The sequence below is a fragment of the Dermacentor andersoni genome, chromosome 2, assembly GCF_023375885.2.
Source record: "Dermacentor andersoni chromosome 2, qqDerAnde1_hic_scaffold, whole genome shotgun sequence".
NCBI lineage: Eukaryota > Metazoa > Arthropoda > Arachnida > Ixodida > Ixodidae > Dermacentor > Dermacentor andersoni.
In genome coordinates this window covers 95,836,201-95,852,166 of record NC_092815.1, presented here as the reverse complement: position 1 = coordinate 95,852,166, position 15,966 = coordinate 95,836,201, and the positions used below count along the sequence as shown (strand labels likewise).

At 45.2% G+C, this 15,966-nt stretch overlaps 1 protein-coding gene across 1 annotated transcript in view; it reads right to left on the bottom strand.

Moving 5' to 3' along the window:
• The window catches only part of LOC126541959 (sodium/potassium/calcium exchanger 5-like), an 81,395-nt gene that overhangs the window by 34,656 nt on the left and 30,773 nt on the right, over nt 1-15,966 (bottom strand). The window contains exon 4 of the mRNA XM_050188930.2: nt 4,222-4,446. Coding sequence (XP_050044887.1) covers nt 4,222-4,446 — 225 coding nt within the window. The remainder of the gene's footprint in view (nt 1-4,221; nt 4,447-15,966) is intronic.

Below are 15,966 nucleotides of genomic sequence, written 5' to 3'. Positions count from 1 at the left end.
CTACGTTTTCAGTGGAGAATTAAGGTAACTGTGGAATCTCTGTAGATGTTTTTCAAGATATTCACGTAAGCGGCATGTACTCCTTGTTTACGTAATGCCTCTATGACAGCTGGTATCTCTACTGAATCAAATCTCTTTCCGTAATCTGTGAAAGCCATATAGAAGGGCTGATTGTACTCTGTGAATTTCTCGATTACTTGTATAATGACATGGATGTGATCTACGGTAGAGCATCCTTTCCTGAAGCCAACCTATTCCGTTGGGTGACTAAAGTCCAGAGTTGCCCTTATTCTATTGGAGAATATTTTGGTAAACATTTTATATAACAAAGGTAGTAAGCTAATGGGCCTATAATTTTTCAATTCTTTGACGTCTCCCTTTTTGTGTATTAGTATAATGTTTGCATTCTTCCAATTTTCTGGGAAATTTGCAGTCGATAGACACTTCGTATAAAGAGCCGCCAGTTTTCCAAGCATTATTTCTCCTCCATCTTTGATTAGATCGACTCTTGTTGCATATTTTCCTGCCGCTTATCTCCGTTTCATGTCTTGCAAGGCCCTTCTAACCTCATCGCTAGTTATAGGAGGAGTCTCTGCAACCTGTTCATTACTGCTCCGAATGGAGGTATTCTGACTCCTCTGGGTATTGTACAGGTCAGTATAGAATTCTTCCGCTTCCTTTACTATATCTTCGAGATTGCTGATGATATTACCCTGCTTATCTCTCAGTGCATACATCTTAGTTTCTCCTATGCCAAGTTCTTTTCTCACTGATTTCAGGCTGCGTCCATTTTCTACGGTCTTTTCAGTCTTTCTCAAGGTTATAGTTTCGAATATCACTTATTTTCGTCTTCTTGACCCGTTTTTACAGTTCTGCTAATTCTGTCTTAACTCTTGAGCTGGACACTTTCATTCTTTGTCGTTTATTTATTAGGTCATTTGTTACTTGCGAGTGCTTGCCTACTGGTTGCCTTGGTGCCTTGCCTCCCACTTCAATTGCTGCTTCTGAAGCCAGCCTAGTTACGGTTTCATTCATTAGCTCTATGTCATGATCATCTCTCTGTTCTAAGGCTGTATATTTGTTTGCAAGTACCAGCCTGAGTTTGTCTACTTTTATCCTTACTGCCTATAGGTTGACCTGTTTATTCTTGACCAATTTTGCTCTTTCTCTCTTAAAATTGAGGTGAATCCTAGCCCTCACTAGCCTATGATCACTGCAATTTACCCTACCTATCACTTCTACAACCTGCGCAATGTTCGGATCAGCAGAAAGTATGCAGCCAATTTCATTTCTTGTTTCACCATTAGGGCTTTTCCAGGTCCACTTTTTGTTGCTACGCTTCCTGAAAAAGGTGTTAATGATTTGAAGCTTATTCTTCTTGCGAATTCTACCAGCATCTCTCCTCTGGCGTTCCTAGAATCGACGCCGTAGTTGCCAATAGCTTGTTCACCAGCCTGCTTTTTCCCCACTTTTGCATTGAAGTCGCCCATTACAACAGTATACTTAGCTTGCACTTTTCTCATCGCTAATTCAACGTCTTCATAAAACTGATCTACTTCCTCATCATCGTGATTGGACGTTGGAGCGTAGACTTGTACTACCTTTAATCTATACATCTTATTAAGTTTGATTACGACTACAGCTACCCCCTCATTACTGCTGTAGAATTCATCAATGTCGCCCGCTATGTCCTTATGGATTAGGAATCCAACCCCGTATTGCTTCTTATTTAGGAGACTTCTATAGCAGAGGACATCTCCGTTATTCAGCAATGTGTAAGCCTCACCAGTTCTTCTAATCCCACTAAAGCCGATGATATCCCAAATAATGTCTGATAGTTCCCCAAGGAGTCCTGCTAAGCTAGCCTCACTCGAAGGGGTTCAGGTGTTAAACGCTGCAAGGGCCCGTTTCAATTGGCGGCCTGTCCAGACCCAGAGATGTTTAGCACCCTCTGCTGCGTTACAGGTCTGACCACCGCCTTGGTCAGGTGCTCTGCAGCTGCTGGGGACTGAGGGCCATTGGGTAATTGAGTGAGTCATTTGGGAGGGAGTGGCCGAATACTGCACCAGGGAAGCCAATTCCTGTTCTGGTGAGGGAGTGTCTTTTGTTGAAGCTTAGTGGGTCTTCCTAATTTGGTTGTACCTGGATTAGCATTGGCCCACTGACTTTCGGCTTTTGTCGGTGTTAGGCGCCACTCCAAGCGTGGAGATGTAGTGCACTGAAAGAGGTGAAATTCAAGCTTACCATCCTCAGAATTAAATAAAAATTTTGTCATACGAGAACTCGAACTTCTGACTATGCAACCCAACAACCGAGATAACTCCGATAATCCTGTAGGCCGACGAGGCTACCCTATAGCGGAGAATTCCAGCCAAGAGGGCCTTACATACCTAAAGAATCCCTTGATAGGTAGCACAATCCCACGATAGGTAGCGCAATATAGTATCATCTCTCAATGGTTTTAGCATTGGTTCGTGGTTTAGTATCGTGGTTCCGTAATCTCACGCACGCATGCGGCCTTGAATGCGGTTAGCTACACGATATATCTTCGGCGAATTTGAACAGCACTTAAAACGGGTGTGAAAAGGAAGAAAAATGAAAAAGGTTGCGGCGCTTACCGGGAAGCCCCGAGTCACGTATGCGCGGAAATACACGCGTCAGCACATTGTCGGGTCTGCCTGCCTCTGGCCGTCTTTTTGCGGCCGTTATCTGGCCATCTTTTGCATATAGACAGAAACTTTTGCTCCCGGGCAAATACTAAGAGCGGAGAGACGGGCCACCAGAACAATGGGGTTCTGAGCTATGCGTAAAACAGGCGACCTTGACAGCGGCTAGGTGTCTTCCGACTATGTACAGGTTTGGACAGCGCTAATCAGAATAAAAATGAATAAAAAAACAGAGCTAATGAGAATAAAGAAATGGCGAAACGGGCCGCTTAGCTTACCGGGAACGCCAAGAGGCACTTACGTACGGTGACAACTTCGAATCCTTGAACCCTTCGAACCTCACTGCTGCAGGGCTCGAAAGATTCTTTTCAGACGCAGACGCTAGCAAGTAAGGAATGTTATGCCTCCTTTAAGATACAGCAAGCGCGCCTGCGATTAGTCAGACATGCTTTGTTCACTTCGCGCGAGGAAGCAATTGACGACCCTGTTACCGCTGCGCTCGCGATACGATTCACGGGAACACAAACGGAAACAAGCGAGAACGAAAAAGTGCAAATGTAGAAGAAAGGAATGGACGTAAATACGACTGTTTCGACGTGATAAAAATATGTGCGTAAACTTTACAAGTGCTGTCGCTACGTGCTTTTTCCTTATTCTTCGCGTGAATAGTGTAAATCCTTCTCGTCACTTTTCTCTGTTCCTTTTGTGCGGACATTTTTCATCATCTAAGAAAGCACATCTTGGAAGCGCGCTTCGTAAGCTGCTGCCTTGAACTTTCTTGAACTTTTATAGTGTTATGGAGGGTGTGCACAGTGCTAACATCTATTCACGCATTAGGTTCCCCGAATACGTCTGTTAGATTATGTATAAGCAAACTCCTAGGTATGTAAGCTTACGAAGAAAAAATCTTGTCAATTTTTTTAGAACAAAGTCATCTCGGCATGTATGAATATTGAGACATGTTAGGAATTTGTGCACTTTATTTTTCTATAGGGTTCTCACTAGAACGTATGCGCAAGGCATGTCAGTAGTGTATGTCTAAGCTCTTTGTAAATCTTTGTAAATCTTACGCACATACATTTATTGAAATTTATTGATCAAGGCTAGCCGGTGCGTGACAGCTCTCAGGCCTGTCTTGATGCGCACTAAGAAACATCGTCTCGCGGCGCTTCTGCCCAAAGCTCGCCGTGGTAGGCAAACACACGAAGTGACGCCGCTACCGTTCCTCCCCGGCACAATCACGTTACGTGACACTTTCTGTAAGTTCTACTGTTTTACTGGACCAAAGCTTACGAAGCAGCTTGCGTGCAATACAGTCCTAACGTCGGTTGGTTGGGGCACGTTATAGCTAAAGACAGTGACAGCTCATTGGACAGCACAGACGGAGGGATTGAACAAAGTGCTGACTGTCCAAGCTTGATTCAGTCAGGACAATCGGGATTGAACAGCTAGCGCGTCGTCCGCTCCTATGCCATTTGTGTTACTCCTCGCGGTGTCCGTCTATTTGCGTGCACTGTTACAGAAAAAAAATCAGAACAAGAAAGTCCGCACTCACAGTCGGCCATGACCTCCAGGGACGGGACGAAGTACTTCTGGCAGACAATGGCGAGCAGTGCCAGTGCGTACGCGGTCCCCGCGAAGTGCAGCACCACCCAGCCCCGCTGCCTCTGTTGCTGGCTGAAGACGTCGAGCGGGAACTCGGACCTGCCGCCGTCGTCTGTCTCGCCGCCGCCAGCAGCGGTGGAACAGCCCCGCGCCGCTTCGCCTGCGGTCGCCTCGGCTGAGGACAAGGCACCCGACATCAGCACAAGCGCATAGCTATAGCTCTAATGTAAACGCGTCAGCAACCATGTAACATAGTTGTGAGCCATGTGATGCCGCCTCACATGACTCATAACTATGTTACACGAATGCACAGTTTGTTTTCATGTAAGCGCATTCGCAGTCTATACTGCTTCACATGTATAAACCGATTCAGTGGTACAATAAATTTAGTTGAAAGTTTGCGCTTGATGTGTCTTCTTCTCTTGCGTCCGTGTCTTTTTGTTGCGCAATAATACTTGAGCAAGCTGAAGTGTTTACAAATACAAGTAATACATGCACTCACGGCTACACAGCATGTTGCACTGTAGCTTATTGCTATCTCGGCGTGACATACACCCTATCTTTTACTATCAGATCCCGGTAGAACCTAAACAAGTGCCGCCATTGAGGCCGTACGCTTTACTGCTCTGCGAGCGAGTGATTTATTTGAATGAAATTGCAAATGATGTCGGTAACTCCTGCGTCACCAGCTTCTCGACAAACAATAAATTGTCTAATGATCAGAGTACAGTACGATGAGATGATATGAAAAACGTTCTGGCAACAGATCACATTTCGTAGACGTGCTAAAACCTTCGACGTAGAAAACCCAGCAACCACTTGTCACATTCGGCGCTTTCTACAATTAAGCACAAGCAAAAGAAACAACCCAATCGAATAATACAAAATAAGTAAGTAAATAAGTACAAAAGACATATTAAGTGTTAATAGAGACATACAATGCCCCTTTCAGTAAAGAGGGTTAATAAGTCTTTGAGAGTCGCTCACTGTAATAATGCGTTAGGCCATGGCCCAAACATATTTTTCTAAACTCGAAGGCGACCATCGAGGGTCAGCCTCATTGTTGCCTTCAAAGCACATCCTTACTGCTCCAATGTAGGATAGCTTACTAGAACGAGTTCTACGTTTCTTTGAATAGCCGCAGAAGGCAACAGGGCATAGCTGAACGACGCATACGAGACAAAAATGCCTATATACGCCAACTCCATCAAGAACGTGCAGATAACATTGATGCTTATGTACATGCATGCAGTTGTAGTTGCACTATATAAAGTAGCATTGACGAAGGTATGGCAAAGTAAATAAACAAGAAGGCCAGTGCACAGTTTACAACTCTGTAAGTCGGCAATAAAAGATGGTGCCACAGTTTTGTAAACTACACCTAATAACACACTAAAAGCGGACAAAGCTTATGTATTAAACATGGCTCTGAACCATGCCACTGATCCCTGACATATTTCGAAGTAGAAATATTCAAGACACTCGTAAACAAGTTAAATATTTCACGTACATTATTAATTCCTATAGAAAACTTGATCGCTATGGATGATTTAATAGATACAGTTTACAGAACTACGCTATCAGTGTTTGGTGCTGATTTCTTTGTTCGTAAATTTCGTGCTTCTATTTTTTTTCTTGTAACTTGTCGTTTTTGGCGACTTTTGTCGGAAATTCAAGGTCCTAAATAGCTTCCTAAATTTGACAACCCTTATCTTTCTCTTAAATGCAACAGGTCCTGTCCAAACTGGCCCAGCGGCTGTCTCATAAAAGCATTTCTGCGTTTTGCCTGTATTTGAATAGGGAAACTCCGAAATTTGCCCCAAGCTAAGGCTTTTATGATGCGTTTGTGGCGCCGCACGCACGTTCTTTTGAGTAGTTATTACATACTCATTTCGCACACTCCCCACTGTCTCATTTGACTGACCGCCGTAGCGAAAACTCGTGCCTAACTCGGCTAGAACTTGGGCGCACGCCGAACCCAGACTTTCCTGCATAGCGACCTAGTACTGAGCTCGAAAACAGTCGATGCATGTAGGGCTGCGGTTTGAAAGCGAGGCTTCTCCAGTCGGCCACACCTGACACTTCACCGCGTTCCCTTGCAGCCGTGTTTCTGTCAGCATGCCTCTGTTCTTGCAACGGGTGTGGCACCGTAAAAAATATTAATCTGCGCGCACAGTTTTACTGATAATACGTACACATATACTCATATTAGTCATTGTGCAAACGCGCTTCCGTGAAATGTTTCATGTTTGACACACACCTTCATCATCCTGTCGACTTCTCTCATGCTAGGACACACAAGCAGGATAATTCATATGTGTGGCCTAATAAACAACACGTCAAAATACCTTATTATTGCGACAGCAATTGTAGTGACACTCCTTGTGAATTTTTGCCGGCGTCGTCACTTCGGCGTCACCGTGAGGTTCTATATGTATCTAGGTATATGTGTGCTATATGCCCCGCCATGCTATATTATATGCGGTATATGCGGGTTATATTGCCCAACCATTCTATCACTAAAGCTGCTCATACCAAGTCTTACATTATGGAAAAAAATATTTCTCAGGATTTTGAAAATGCAGCCTACAAACAAATATGATGAAACAAAACAGTCACAGCGCATGTCTTTCATCTTAAATCTTCCTACACCTGAATACTAAAAGTGCGAAACAATAACAGAGCTCAAGCCTGAAAATGATGAAAATTTATTGGCGCGGCTGTGGCGCTACTTCCGGGATTGGCACAGGAAAGAGGTTTGGAACATACCGAATACGGAAAAGTGACAATAAAGGTGCTATGAAAGATGTTGGCTTTAATTAACAGACATAAATCAAGTTGTCCGATGGCAGGATTCAAACAGAGGACCCCTAGCACAACAGCTCGTTTTTACTTAGTCACCTTACGCTTACTTCAATTCATGCTGCCACTACAGCTACGGGTCTTACACTTCATGTAACATTCTAACATGTTGCTATTGCCCTCATTGATTCGCCCTTATGGCGAAAGTGATATTTTCTAGCTCTCGCGTGTGCATTTTTTAAGAAACCAGTAATTTGTCGTCAAATTTCCCTCAAGGAGTTGCGCTGACCACGTATGGGGGAGAGCCGTGTGGACGTATACTAAGTTCAGTTGTAAACGTACACCGTTAAAGTTGACCAGATTCTCTATACAGTTGCCAAACGTTGCCACATTACTTAGGGAATGCTGTCACACCATGGATACAGCGCTTACTTTCTTATTGTATATTCTTTCCTCTAAGAGAGCGTCAAATTCCGTGCATTACTTTTTATTTATTATAGATGAGTCATCCCATACTCAAGGAGCTCCAGCGTTCAAAAAAATCTTCCGCTGATGGCTTTCATAGGTGCTCTAAAGTGTTGTAAAGAGTGAAAAGCAGTGTCATAAATACACATACCATGCGTACCACGTAACTTGTGCCAAAATTTAAAAATTTTACCGATGATTACGATACTCCTTAATGCAAAAATTGAGAGCAGCTCTAACGTCAAAGAAACATGCCTGTCAATATTTTGTATTGTGATTATGCACCGAAGCACGTGAACACTGATCGTAGTACATGTTGAGCTCGTTGAGCTCTTGATACAACTGAGTAAGGTTCAAGTGCCTTGCAGGATCGGGAACTGGGATTGCACTTGAAGCTAATGCATGTGGATGGAAGAATTCGTGTTGTGAGTGGACTTCGGCTGATTGCTATCAAGGCATAGCTACCGTTGACATCAAGTCCGCTCGCTTCTAGTACTTGGACATGTGCGCTGTCTGAAACGAGTCCACGTTGCACGAAGTTTTCGATGTGGCGTTTGTATTGTTTTGTATGCCAGAAGATCGCACCTGTCCTATTCACCGTTGCTTGCGCTGTTTTCGCATTTGTCCTATCATACAAGCTCTTGATTGCTGGCGCTAAAACGTTCTTGATGACAGCCATTTGTAGAAAAACGGCATAATTGCCGAGTTCTTCTTCGCTTCAGTTGATTTGTGCGTAGACGTCTTTCTTTGTATTGCATTTGCTCTTTCGATGGAGCTCTTTTTCGACATCGCCGCCATCTGTGTCGGATTCGTCCTTGCATTAGCTGAACTTGTTCTTGGAGTTGCTGGGACAACGCTTCTAGCTGTGGCTTGTGGGATGGTTAGGTCCATGTGTGGGGTTCTTCAGAAGCCACATATAAGGGTGCTATTCATGTGACATTGTGCAGACAGGACACTTTTTTTAGTCCGTCATAGGCGATATCTGGTGCCGCCGACGCTTCTGCAATGTCAGCGGTTTGTTGAGGTCTAGTGTGTGCAGCCGTGCTTGAGATATTCAAATCAGTTTAAATTCGAAGTGCAAGCTGTTCATACGCTGTTGATGAAGCTAAATACTCCTCGTCCCTAAATGAACATATGGCGTTGGTGATTTCATTGTGGAGGTCTGGCGGAAAATAAGATTACTTAATTTCACTCATTCTGTTCATTGCGTCCAGTAGCCTGAGATCCCGAGTGGTCGACTACTGGACGACGCTGCAGTGGATGTGCCTGCACCATGTGCTTCTAGGGATAAGTCTGTCTCTATGGAAATTGAGGTTTCATTTGCGAACGAAGCGATTCTGTGAAGAATGGGCTACCGAATCAGCTTCATAGAAGAGTCGCATGACATGAAACCAGGCGGTGGACCGCACGAACAAGACGCAGTGAACGAATCCGATGCACTAGCGATGGCAGGAGCACGATAGAATTATGAAGGTGCACATATTGGCGATTCCTGCACGGAAGTTAAACCTGGTTGGAGACTTGGTCTTGAAGGAAAGCGACTTGAATGTAGCTCAGCGAACGAAGGCATTACTTTGTCCATTGTGCGTGGTGAAACCATAGTAGGTGTGCGATTTTGTTTCGTCTTTTCTGGAGTATCACTACATAAGAAAGTTGTCGACGATTTAATCATACGTGGCTTTGGTTGGCGCTGATGATTATGGCTGTGTGGAGACTGTGGGTGAATGCGGCGAACCAGTTTGAATGCCTCCAGATGTTGAATAATTAGGGGGGGGGGGGGGGAATAAAGACGGGGACGTCTTTATTTGCGGTCAATATGATATGATCCTGTCTTCCTTGATTTTCTCCCACGATGCATTGTTATCATAAATGTCCGTTAGATAGAAGCCTCACTGGTGACGCAATCATTGAAGTTGGCGACCATATCCCGTTCCGACCATGATGCGCTGGATGCCTGGAGCTCGAAGAGGCGAAACCAGTCTTCAACGGGCCCATCGTCTGCTGATCCTGTGTACTTGGTTATTTATGTTCAAGGCTTGCGGTGGTGCGCTCATGATGATGTTCTGTTTCTGTGATGGAGCTGTGCGCCTAGCTTTCACTGCGTGGCGTGGAATACTTCCATTTGGATGTGCTGCTGATGAGGTGGCTGCCAGGTCTTCATCCTGTCGACTTGTGTGATGCGAGCAGGAGTTTGCGGACGAAGACAAACATGGTCGTCGTCGTCGTCGTCGTTGTCGTCGTCGTTGTTGTTGTTGTTGTTGTTGTTGGTGGTGTTGTTGTTGTTGTTGTTGTTGTTGTTCTCCAGAGTGGCTGTGGCGCATACCCACAGTGTGGGACCAGCCACGAATCTTGTGGTCAGATCATGTGTATAAAAACAAGGGAGTTAACAATTTCAACGTTGGAACTTAAGAAGTAAACATTTTCTGTGTGGGAAAAAAGCAATCAGAAGAAAACCGCGCATAAAAAATCTAGCAATAAATAAATAAATAAAAGAAAGCTATGGTGGGAAGGAAGGACAATCACTCTAACATGGTAATCGATTGGTTTCAATTAGGTAATTTTGGATTGGCGAGCAAACATTCCCGTGACTGAACTCAGTAATGGAGGCTACAAAAAAAGTATCAGCGGCACTGATAAATTTTGGCTAATATTGTGAAGCAGGATTTCCAGTATTCATTTTCTTAGAACAGAAAAACGGCTGCGAGACAACAAGAAATGGTCTGTTGTCTCCGCTTCGCCACAGCATGAGATTAATGGGGAGGGGACCGGACCAGACCTGTGTAGATAGAAGTCCAACGTAGGTATACGGCAGCGCAGCCTCGTGATGGACACTTCAATTTTTCATGTTTGGCAAAAATCTCTGTGCCAAGGATATAGAAGATGTCGGTAATCCACAGAGTTAGTAATTGCGGAGCCTCATACTGCCTGAATAATGACACACCTGTGAAAACTAGCAGCAGTAACATGAGCAGTCAAAGGGCAATAAGGGAGAATCGGGCCCCTTATTGATGCCTTGGCTAGAGAATCTGCAATTGCATTTATAATTAGTCCTTTGTGGCCAGGCAACCAAATCAAGCGCACGCTTCTCACGTATCCAGGTACCAATGAATGAAATGTCCTCATTACGTGAGAATCACGAGAAGCAGTAAGAGACGAGCACAATTATAATGAATCAGTGATTATCACGGTTGATGAAATTGATGGTCCTAATTTGCGTAATGCCAGCACCACTTCCATGAATTCGGCTAAAAATATTGGTATAAAATGTGGCAGCCGAAGAGAACATGTCCAATCAAGAATCCGAGAAAATATTCCTACACATCACTTTTCTTCACATTGGGAAGCATACGTCGCAATTACGATGTTTGTTTGAAGGTTCTGCAGAAAATCTTGTAAGATACCGTCTAGAATACGATGTAGAAGTAATTTCGCATTATTAGGGAAAATGTCATCGAATTGAATATTCATGGTAACAGCTCTGTCGGGAATCGGAAGTATATCGCATATGCGCACGTCCAAAGAGCCAAATAATTTTTGCACGAATGTAATTTGCGAAGTATGTATGCGGAGTATGGCCAGATGACACCAAAAAACAGCGCAGGCTGTGAAATAAATATTGTTTGAGAATGCCAGACCGTGATTCGTACATTTTCAAGAACGTCTGCACTGTAAAAAGCCGGAACCAGCACAAAAAAGGACTTGCCTTGAAGAAGACAAGTCCACTTGTCGACGCGTTGGCTCCTGCTTTCACCTTGTTCTCGTTTTGCTCATCGTCTTGAATATCCACCTCCCGCCTTCCCCGTATTTTCCCTGAAGTTCCATATCTGTGACACTAACGGTGTCTGATTAAGAGGGCTCATCCTCGCTTGGTGTGTCTAGCGGAGTAGTGTCTGTCGACTGATCTACAAAAGTAGAAGGTGTCTCTACCTCGTTGCTAGGCATTCGAGGTGTGGCGTTAGATACTGGGAACTGCATCGGTGTCTTAGTGTCTTGCATTATTTGTGTCATCTGACTGGAAATGATTGGCGCTAAGCAATCAGATAGGCTCGATATCAATTTATCCATAGATTTAGCCATTGCTTTTTCCACAGCAGAGTGAATGGCTAACGAAAGATTAAACTCCTGGCTTGGAGTGTTGCGCGCAGTAACACCAGAGTACCCGAAGGCCGTGTCTTCAATAACAGCAACTGCATCTCTTCGGTAGCAGCGCCAGCGGTTTATCATTTCAAGAATTTGTATTTCTTGAGCGCGAGCTGAACAGTTCGAATAGTCTGCTGGGTGTGTTCTCCCACAGAGGCCGTACTTTCGAGATTGTGCCGAGCATTCACTTGACGGATGACCATCTCCACAGGTGTGGCAACTCAAGCTCGAGTTACATCCTCCTGCGCTGTGTCCGAACCTCCAACAATTCTGACATTGCATTGGACGCGATGTGAGTGGTTCGACACGGAACACAAGAGGTCACGCCTTTATTTCTGACGGACATGATGTGCCCACAAACGTTGCAATTAGTGATTCCGTCGGGATCCTCTCGTTATTTACCAGCCGATTGCAATGGTTAATAGCAATGACGCCTACAGCGGAGAGCTTGTCCAGGGCTTCAGTTGGACTTAGGCGGGAGTCTACGCCCCGTACGAGACCCTTGGTGCGCGCAAGGGGAGACGGAATAAAAACAGACACCGGGGTGGAAGCCAATGAAGTGCATTTCAGTAGGTCTTCAACACAGGTCTGGTCGGGTGACCGACACACTATACCTCCCTGTCCAAACGCTCGCACGTCATTGATGGTATGGAAGTGGTTGGACGTGGTCTTTAGTTCCTTCTGGACAGCTTGTGGGTTGTGAGCCTGATGCAACCTCCGTTGGTAGGCACAAGCGCTTGAGGAATGGTGTTGACGCCAATGCGAAAAAATAAATCTAGAGGTAATTGATTAGGTGACAGGGATGCTTACCAGGCGGATCGCACCTGGCCAGGAGAATTGGTCGACATCAGCCCAAGACGGCTGATGCAAGGAATGCCAATAAATCAGGGACTAAAGTAAGCTTAGTGAGACACCTGAAACCACCCGATACTCAGCCAAAACACCACTGCAGGTCAACGAAGTTTCAAGGGTCACCGAACAGCCGGTGGTCCTTCTCGGATTCTTCCCACTCGACATGGTCGCCCGAACACTGCCTTTAATCTTCGTCTACCTGTTCTTTCACACACCGTTAAATATGTACACGGTTCATATTAGCAATAGAACGCGAGTAGCGTGGCTGGCGCGGACAATCTGTCTCGTGCGGCACATTGCAAACGGAGCGAATCAGGAGAACGCGAGAAGCAGCGCGTGGGTGACGCGTGGGCTCGATTGACAGCAGCCTCCGCAGACCAACCTCCGCTCATGCAGGGCTTTGTTTCCATTATGGTATCGCTGGACGCGCTCGCCATATACCTTATCGATGGCGTCATCGGTGAACAGACGTCGGCGCGCTACTCTGGTGCCGTCTCGCGGCGGTCGTCGCCCCAGAGCCCGTCTTGCACGGTACTGTGCTTTTCTTCTCAAGCTTTCGCCATAATATCCTCCCCCGCTTTCATCCTCGCGCTCTCTACGCTATCACCGTCTTTCATTCCCCGCTGCGCTCCGCGTTCGCTCTTTCATCCTACGCTGTGCTGGTTCGTTCGGTTACGCCGAGGACGCCGACGCTCAACGCAGGAACGGGCGCCTAAGAGCTGCGCTCTAAAGCATGCAAGCGCCATCTTGCTGGACAGAACCAAGGTAATGGTTGTCGTCGCGTGTAGCATGACAGACTATAATTTTGTATTTTGCTGTATATAATTGTATACCTAGTCATTAATTATTAACCAACTGCTCAAATATGCAAATGTGTCAAGGAGAACATTGCACGCCCCTAATCGTGAAAAATTGCCGATCCAGATTTCTGGGGCTCTATACGTATTAGGTGAAATTTCTTTTTTTTTTTCAAGCCCCAAAGAAAAGCCGCTAAATACCAAGTTCCGCGTGACTAGTCACGCGGCAGTTTTTTTTTTTTGGGGGGGGGGGGGGGGGGTTCGCAGATTTCTTCCGGACTAAGAAATGCAGCTCGACCCATGACTCATGCCTCATGATATTAATAATTTGTATGAATAAGACCAGCCCCGTCCCCGTGGGACACAAGTAATTCGAGCCGTTTTAGAAGAGATTCTTGTGTCCTTACGTGTTCTTAATTAAATTGATGTCAATTATGAACTGCAGTGCTGTGCACCCTTTACGTTCGATGTCTGTGGCCGCTCATTGCCATTTTAACTCACCGAGATAGCGTCAAAAACGTATGCCGTGCAAATAGTAACTCGTTAATCAATGTGCGTTGTCATTTTTCTGTGAATTCAAAGGTACAGTTGATTTTAGCGGCATTGTTCGCCCTGCCGAGGCGAACTGCCCCTTCAAGCTCGAGGCTATAGAGCTGAGATTGGCAACTGAGAAGATAAATGTAGAGTGCCCCGCAAAAGACGACGAGATTAACATGTAGCACGTGTTGGGACGAAGAGGTGAGGAGCAGATAGGAGGCCGCTCGTCCCATATTTGTGCAATTTGTTGGAGGTAAAACTGAATGTACGCGTAGCATTTTTCAATGCATGGGCGCAGCCTCATACCTGATTTTTATGCGACAATGTTCTCTTTCCTTTTCTTTGATGTATTTCACGCTTCACGCTTCGAACCTAGTTCCATTCGAGTTTCATGTCATTGTGCCTTGAGGACGGTGCTTCAGCTCAATGGGGCGTTAGGAATAGCAACGTGGTAGCCATATATCTTATGTCATGGCATTATTGTTCTCCCGTTCTATACATTCTCATCTTTCGGAGTATTCTTACACAACGGTGCGATTACTCTTTCTGGTGTCCCAGTGCAGCAGGACTTCTGGATTTCTGTGAGTCAGATAGCTCAGTCTAGTTGCTCGCCCTTTCTCAATATCAGTATATAGCCTTAAACCGTGGTTCACTACAACTTCCAAAACTGAACTTTAGAAATTAAATTAATTCTGAGAAAAACGAAGGGGCCTAAATGTCGTAGTGTTTTATGTGAACAGCTCTGCAGAATCATATACCGAAGCCCGCAAGTAGAATCAGCCATGCTTTTGCTGTGCACTAAAATTCCGTTGATATCAGCTCTGCACCACTCACTACCGAGCCTTACTAAGTCAGCGTATATAGATATGGAGCTCTCCCGACAAAAGGAGTCGTTCGAATAACCACCCCGTCTGCTTCTGTTTCCCAGAACTGTATATTCCTGCCAAAGCTACTCACTTGCTTGCCTGCATGCTGGGCTGGTGCTCACGTCGCAACCAGTTAGGAATAATGGTAACTGACGCCTAACTCTCGTGGATGCCTGCATTCAGCGCAAGTATTGAGATGAGTCAGCTCATTGCAGACGCACTTGTTAACCTTAAGTGAAGTTAGAAAAGAATTACTCAAGATAAGAGACTTCGTCAAATTGACGGCGCTGTATTCATTTCTCTGGCCAGCAGAACTCCTCAAGTTTATCTTACTTTTACTCTTTATGGCATGTTCTTCTTTGTTCGTTTAGAGACGCGATAACATCATTGTTTGTCACACGGCGTTCATGTATCTTTCTTTCGTATTTGAGCACGTGATGCCAATGCACTGTGAGGGCAGGAAGACTTACTCAGTGACTGCCATTTCATTCCCTCAATGTCGGCTCGTATCTAATTACACAGTCGCGCTGTTAGCGAAAGAGCGCAATTTGTTTTTGTCGAATTGACCGTTACAAAAATTATTTTTGCATCTTGACTATTATTTTTCTTGCGCCGGTTCTCAGCAGCTACAGTGAGTTCTCACATGGAATAACTTCACTGAAGAGCACACGTGAGTCACAGATTGCATTCATATTTTAATAGCAATTAGCTAACCGTGCTGTTTCTCTAACTCGCTTTTTACGCATTTGACTTTTGACTGGATTACACGCGCTATCGCTTTGGGCTGAAACATCCCGTCTCGTTTCTTTTTTTTTTTTCATCCCGCCGACTTATGAAAGCGTTCGCATTATTGCCGTAATGTGGCCTTAAAGATGGGGACAAGGGAAAGCACACAGTGCTTGCCGATTTTGTGTGTGCGCGCGCGTGCGCGCGTGTGTGTGTGTGTGTGGGGGGGGGGGGGGGGGGGGACGATCAGTTTTGTTATCGTTTATGTACCTTCAATTTCTTTTGTGTCAGCATGGTATTTCCCGCTTAAGATACGTCGCATGCAGCAAATCCGCAGATATCAGTCGACGGCATGCATTCTCATCACCCTAGGGCAATTATATCTTCAGCTTTCAAAGCTACTCAACCAAACAGCTTTCGGGATGCCTGCCTGCGGCCAACACAAGCCTTATTGAATGACCACACTGCAAAGCACAAACATTTATAGCTGGCACCAACTTGGTTCCGATC